At 37.9% G+C, this 7,409-nt stretch overlaps 1 protein-coding gene across 1 annotated transcript; it reads right to left on the bottom strand.

The window, feature by feature from the left end:
* Window positions 1–4,046: 4,046 nt before the first annotated feature.
* Window positions 4,047–6,445, bottom strand: LOC125194761. The gene is made up of 4 exons (XM_048092988.1): window positions 6,316–6,445; window positions 6,030–6,169; window positions 4,972–5,184; window positions 4,047–4,879 (listed from the first exon to the last, which is right to left on the bottom strand). The coding sequence occupies exons 1-4, from the start codon at window positions 6,443–6,445 to the stop codon at window positions 4,733–4,735; spliced, it is 630 nt and encodes a 209-aa protein (XP_047948945.1). The 3' UTR covers window positions 4,047–4,732.
* Window positions 6,446–7,409: the final 964 nt, after the last annotated feature.

Raw genomic sequence — 7,409 nt, 5'->3', positions numbered from 1 at the left:
CAAGAGTTCGACTGGGAAGTCAGAGATAAGAGAGGGACCGAGAATAGAGTGGCTGACCACTTAAGCAGGATTACCCAAGGAGAAGATGAGGAAGCCGTACCCGATGCTTTTCCAGAAGAGCACTTGTATTACTTAGGGGGATCCACTAGACCAATCAGATGGGTAGCAGTGCTAGCGTTAACTGGGCCCGAGGAGTCGGAGAAACGGAAAGGCAAATCGAATGACGAGCCTTGGTTCACGGACCTGGCAAATTATTTAGTTACTGGAGAACTACCTGCCGCACAAGAAATCACTAGGGCCCAGAGGATGAAAATTAAAAGTGAATCCAAGTACTACTTTTGGGATGACCCATACCTCTGGAAGATGGGTTCAGATCAAGTGATAAGAAGGTGTATTCCAGAGTGGGAGCAAAGAGACGTACTGAACCATTGCCATGCACTAGCGTGTGGTGGCCACTTCGGCCCAAGGAAAACGGCAAGGAAAGTTCTGGATAGCGGTTTCTACTGGCCTTCGCTGAATAGGGATGCTTATGAGTTCTGCCAGAATTGCAATAGGTGCCAACTGACCATAGGGATTTCTATGAGAGATGAGATGCCACAGACTCATATAATAGTCTGCGAGATCTTTGATATTTGGGGCATGGACTTCATGGGCCCATTCCCATCTTCATATGGAAATACGTATATATTGGTTGCTGTGGATTACGTATCCAAATGGATAGAGGCCAAGGCTACAAGTTCAAGCGACGCGAAGGAAGTTTCAAAGTTTCTAAAGGCCAATATATTCAACCGATATGGCGTGCCTCGAGCGATCATCTCAGACCAAAGGACTCACTTCTGTAATAGGACGATTGAAGCACTGATGAGAAAATATGGAGTCCACCATCGGTTATCTACTCCGTATCATCCCCAGTCAAATGGGCAGGCTGAAATCACAAATCGAGAAATCAAGGGCATCCTAGAGAAGACGGTGAATACCTCGAGGAAGGACTGGAGTAAGCGTCTAGATGATGCTCTCTGGGCCTATAGAACCGCTTATAAGACACCTATAGGAATGTCACCCTACAGATTGGTATTTGGAAAAATGTGTCACCTGCCCGTGGAGATAACTGAGATTAGATGTTATTCTTTACGTCCTAATGACATGAATAGTCTAGGTTAGCATTGTCCTTCATGACAATCCAACCACTTAAAAAAATAAATAAATAAATAAATAAAAAGAGTATCTCTAAGCCAACTAAGCAATGGATACATCGCAAGAGAATGTGTCTACAATGTAGATAACGAATCTAGTCATACAATAATAAATAAACAGAAACGGCGTGTTACGAGAACGAGCATATTGATGATCCGAGGGTACCAAAGAGTCGTAATCTTCACCTATGGTCATCTGACGCGATTGGAAGTAAAAGTAGTTTGGAACTAAAGTTTTCGATAATTCATTTAGTATCACCATTATAGTTGACCAGAAAAATTCATCAGTAACACTTACCTGGGTTCCATGAAACTCACTTTTCTCGAAGCCCTCCTCGATCAAAATATTGTATTACCGAATTAAGACCATAAATGATTACTTTTTAATGTGCCACTATCTTCTATATCAAGGTTAGGAACCACTTTTAGTTTACATAAAATGAGCTTACTCTCTCAAGTTTTCAGATAACCTTCAGTAACCACAGTCCCTTTTTACTCATTCTGTATAAAAGCAATATTTGACTCTCTAAAATCTTGCCACCAACCTCTCATACTTGGAGTTGCTTTAACTATGGTCTTCAGAATAATCATGTTTCTTAGACAATCATTTGATCAACGAAAACATATTCTTCAAAGATCATTAGCGGACCTTTATATTTTCAAAAAGTGATGTTGACAAGCTCCTTGTTATATATGAGCCATCCCTTCTTCATAAATCCACTATACTTATTGCATCATGTTTTTAGCTCTCCGGCAGCTCTATGTCTAAAGCTAGCAATTTGCTTTCTCCACGAACTACTTTGCTCCAATTGTCTTCCCTATCAGTTAGTTTCTTTGATTTGCTTATAAACCTTGTGAAATCATTAACATAACCTCGTATCACTATGTTGATTGATCAATTTGGCCAATTGCTTGCTATTCTTCTTCCTCAAATCCACTTGGGATCAATCATTCTTGATCTTACTACATTGGAGTAGCCATCTGGTGAAACCTTAAGCTTTTTATTTTGACCCTTTGTGTTTTGAGATATGTTTGTTGACAAGCTTTATGAGGACCTCATCTTTCGAATTCTAATATGATTATTGTATTTTGAATTGAGCTTTTCTGTAGCTCCAAATTTAATACTGGCAATTTTCTTTTCCCTTGACTAGTTTCTTCTTGTTTCCCTGTCTATGAGTTTTCTTGAGTCGCTTATAAACTTTGAAAATCTCATTGACAAGATCTCCTATCACAATGGTGTTGAGCAAATCACAATTGGTTGTTTTTCCTGTTCCTTTCAAATCCAATTGTGACCAACCATCTCAAGTCTTATCATCTGGGAATACTTGAAGCTTTTGATATTAATTTTGATTATATTATTGGTAACCTATTGTGGAAATCTACATTCAGTTCATTCATACCCTCACTCTCGTAATTTATTTCATCCGGCAAGCTCTTACCACAAGAAAATTCCCAAGTTCTATGAGTATGGCTCAAGCCCTTTGAAGTTGTATCTTTTCTTTTCTTGGAGTGAGTGTAATGAGCCCAATTGAACATAGTCCTTGCACTTCATGAAGAATTATTGTCAAGTTACCAATGTGATTTTATGATGAAACCATATGATCAAGTGTTTGAGCTAGTCATAGTCGTCATGTTTTCTTAACTGACTCATAACCTTCTGAAAACAAGAACCTTTCCAATAATCCTCTTTGAATTCCATATTCAGTTTCTATCTGTGTTAAGACTATTAGATCAACTTTTGACTTGAGATCTCATGGAGGGCAAGACACCGACCTTTGCAAAATACGCCTGAAGGATTAAAGTACCCTGAAATGGACATAGAAGGCGCAATCAAAGAATATGATCAACAAGTGTAGAGCCGGAAAAAGTTATACGCCGGAGCAAGTCACACGGATTTGACTTTTAGCATAAGAAAAAAAAACGAATATCTATCATTAGTATTAATTTTAAGCCAAAACCTCGATTCGTCGAACAATACGAGATCCTTGAGGAAGAGGGTTCAGTGGTATTCAATTGGCATTACTGCCCAACTTTGGGAACGTATGCAACGTATTCCACGTCTCCCAACTTTGAACGTACGTGTTCGACCCCAAACATGTGATTCGTCACGAAGAAATCGCTCTAGAACCCAACCTGAGTTACGAAGAAAAGCCAGTGGTAATACTACATCTAAAGGCGCAGCAACTTCGGAATAAATCGATTACTACAGTAAAAGTTTTGTGGAAAAAGCACGGACAGGAAAAAGGAAAAAGCAACATGGAGCTAGAAGAGAAAATGAAGAAAAAAAAATATCCCCAGCTTTTGCCTAGATACTTCCTAAATTTCGGGACGAAATTTTTTTTAAGGGGGGTAGAATGTAACAACCCGAACTTTCGCACCTTATTATTATTAATATTAGCCTAAAGAAAAATAAATAAATAAAATAGGTGATTGTTGTAGTATTCGAAACCTTCCCTGTATATTTATAATAATCGATCTTGGAATTATAAAATAATAGTTGCTTCGTTCTCAAACGCACATTTCAAATACAACAACAAAAAAAAAGTAGTAAGTAACCCCAAATAAAAGTTTATAATGTCTGGTGCATCTCCGAAGTCCGCTAAAGTACTATTATACAAATTTATCAAGTTCCTAATCTATTACAATTAGAGAAATGTGCAAATCCGGACCGCCCTTAAAACGGTCGTGCTCGTATCCAAAGGAAGTCCGATCTGTCAACAAGAATTTGACATGATCTTTAAATAAATCCTATTACCTACATAAGATAGAAAATTCGAGAAGTAAGATATGCTAAAATATGGATAAACCAAATCCTTTAGAAGATTTTAGCCAAGTGGGAATTAAATATAAATCAGAAGAATCAAGGTCTCATATGCTCCCATCACATTTTCAAAATGCTTCTTAGCCATAGGATCAACCAAGGAGATATACATAAAATACTCAAAAGCTGACATACAAATATAACAATGAAGATTAACTTTACCAAGTTAAATATAAATATGAGTAACATGGGAGATTTATCTCCACATCAGATCAAAGATTTCAACAAAGAATAATTAACGTCTAAGATAGTCCCTCCATTCTCAAAATACATTTTGGCCATATGATCCAAAATATCTCTTACATACTTCCCCTCCAAGCTACACCTCCCCCAGTTGGATTACAACATACAAGGGAGTATATAAACCTTAAGTCTTCTCACTTTCAAGCACCCATCACCATCAAACATTCTCTTCACACACCAACACAACATAGGATTGATAAGGAGTCGAGGAGGGAGAGTTGCAGATAATTGTAGGATTAAGTCCTACAATCCAACAACACTTTTTCACCATTAAAAAGGTAAATCTTAAGCCTTTCTTCTCTTGCACATATGTACAAGCATATGCATACATATAGTGACAAATAGAATCTGTTAAAATGAAATTAACAAATTCACAACAACAAGTTTACCATCTTCCACCACAATCCATCGATATCAGTGAAACAAATGCCCCAAAATCACTAAATTCATGAAGTAGCAGAAGTAAGTATATACTTTAATGAATAAGCCAATTGGGAAACTTATCCCTTTGAGTATGAATCTGCCGGATTCCGGCGAATGGACTTAGACACCCCATCGACACGAGTACTGCCCAACAACCCAGATATGTCACCGATTCAATGATTTCAAGACCTTTATAAATCTACAAGTTAAAAACACCAAGCATCGAAATTCAAGATTCAATCTTTAGAAATAAAACAAAAGGGGGAATTGATCAAATTGGGCATTCCTTACCTTTCGGAAGTTCGGCTGAGGCGGTGCGGAGCAACGGTGATCGATGATGGCGGCGGATCCCGAGGGAGAGAAAGACACACCGCTGGAGGAGGCGGCGGCAGCGGCGCCGGAGGGAGGCTGGTCGACGGTCAGCAGCAGGCAGGAAGCGCAGAGCTCTTTTCTGTTCTCCTTCTCGTTAGTCACGATGGAATGAGGGGGGGAGAGGAGAAACTTCTAGTGCTATTAGTGGTTCTTTAATTGGGTTAATGAATTTAATGTTTTGGGCTAACATTTTAAATGATGATTGGGCTACTATTTTTTTTGTTTGGGCTAAAAAGTGGAGTGATAAATCTATAAATGGAGGTTGCAGTAAATACATCAAGGCGGCTCGATTTCCAAATTTAATTACTTGGGCTAGAAATTAAAGAAAGACTTGGCCTAGTTTTGGAATTTTTAATTTATTTTGGAGAAAACTACATATTAAATTTTAACCTAACTTTTAAAGTAAGGTTCAATTAATATTTTTATATGGTTTCTTCTAATGGTGTAACTAAGCTAAAAGAATTGATATTTTGATTTATTTTAAAGTTTTGCTTGGGAGTAACTTTTCTAAGTAAAAGACGCATAGATCCAATTTAGTCGAAGTTCGAGACTTGTGGAAGTAGAATCATCAAATAATATATGAGTTTTAGGAATTTTTTAAAGATAAGTGAAATAAGAAAAGGGAACTAAGTACGAGGCATGCATTTTAATTAGGTTAGTCCTTCAGTCTAATCGGTATTATTATTTTGTATTGTTTTGAAAAAGGTTATCACTGAAGTTAAGCTTGGAGCGAGAAAATCAAGTTAAGAAAATTAAATGAACGAGGTGAGCTTTCTTATACTAAAAATACAAATTATATTTTATGAAAACTCGAACACATGTTCGTGACTTTTAAAGATGTTGTCTTGCCATAAATGTTTTGTGTATGATGCCTATCTGTTGGCTAAGGCCAAGTGAATTATGAATGATGATATATAAGTCGAATTCGGGTCCCAGTGAGGGTGGTGTCCCCACTCGGACTAGTGTACATAGGATACCTCTGACCGTGAACGGACGGCAGAGAAGGTGACCGTGGAAGGTGGCCACCTTCCCGGCATAAGGATACCTCTGTCATGTTGGGCAGGGAAGGTGACCGTATGAGAACACCATCTCAGCGGCACAAGATGATCAGATATGGCTAAGTACAGGAAAAAGGGCCCAATGTGAATATTTTTAGTAAGCTCAGGTCTTTTCAATAAAACTCCTGAGTGTTACTGTGATGATGGCTTGACAATATTTTCCAAATGTATATGTGTATCTTTCGGCAATGTGTTCACTGAGTACCTCTGTACTCAGCCTTGCATATATTTCTAAATATGCAGGTTAAGCGGAGATGACGAGGGGCGATGTTGAGCAAAGATGGTGAATGTGTTTCACTTGGATAAATGCTTGGATGCATCGTGTCTCCATACATGGTGTCATTCTCTCTTGACTCTTCCGCTGCAATGTAAATAACGAGCTTATGTTCCTTTGTGTCATGCACTCTGATATATTTTGCCAGTTATTCCAATTTAATTTCATTCATATCAGTTTTGCCGAGATTTCCCTTTCTCCCCCGCTTCTTTAATCCTCCCCTAGTCGCGATAAACCGTGTTTGCTATCCTTAGCAGAGTGCGGTCGTGACAAGGTAGAGTAAAGTTCTTCTATCTCTCAGACCCAGTAGTTTTAAGTTCTCGACCCACAAAATTGTGTGGCAGCAGCCAACCCCTTTACCCAAAACATCCTCAAATGCAGTTTCGTAACACCTTCGTCCTCATGGGATCGATCCTTTACTTCCCTGTGCTAAGTTGTAGTATAGTGGGTTGAGGTTTTTGAAGGAATAGAGTGCACCCAACGACCCCTTTATGATAGTTTCATGATCTTCTAACCTCTGAAGTCTAGTCGAATCCTCTGGACCCGTTAGATCGAGTGATATCACACACAGCGCAAAACTGCACGTCTACTCTAGTCACTTCATGGAGAAATCAATTAATTAGAGAACAGTGATGGAGTTATGACAAGAATAATGAAGAAAATCAATTAAATATTATGAAAAATCAAATCAAGAAGATATTAGTATAATTAGAATATACTATTTTCCATATATAACTAGAACTAGAACCTATAAATGGTTGTGTAACCATTGATAGAAACAATTCAAGTCAATCACAATGTAGTCTTTATAGTTCTCCATATATTTTATTTTTTGCAATAGTCTTTTTATTTTCTTCATTTTACTTTTCAACACTCGTCCCATATTAGGAGTCACTTTGAACTTTTCTGCACTCGTTTTATAAAAATGATACTCCCTCCATCTCATAATAGATGTCGCACTTTCCTTTTTAATTTGTCTAAAATATGTCACATTTCATCTTTTAGAAAAAGTTCTCTCTCACATC

Source organism: Salvia hispanica, chromosome 6 (assembly GCF_023119035.1).
Source record: "Salvia hispanica cultivar TCC Black 2014 chromosome 6, UniMelb_Shisp_WGS_1.0, whole genome shotgun sequence".
Lineage (NCBI taxonomy): Eukaryota > Viridiplantae > Streptophyta > Magnoliopsida > Lamiales > Lamiaceae > Salvia > Salvia hispanica.
This window is presented reverse-complemented; position numbering and strand designations above follow the sequence as displayed.

Coding starts and splice junctions, on each gene's coding strand:
- LOC125194761 (XM_048092988.1), bottom strand. CDS start 6,445: ATGTATGGAGACACGATGCATCCAAGCATTTATCCAAGTGAAACACAT. Junction 6,170..6,315: donor ATGCAAGGCTGAGTACAGAG/GTACTCAGTGAA, acceptor TCCTGTACTTAG/CCATATCTGATCATCTTGTG. Junction 4,880..4,971: donor CTCAGCCGAACTTCCGAAAG/GTAAGGAATGCC, acceptor TTTAACTTGTAG/ATTTATAAAGGTCTTGAAAT.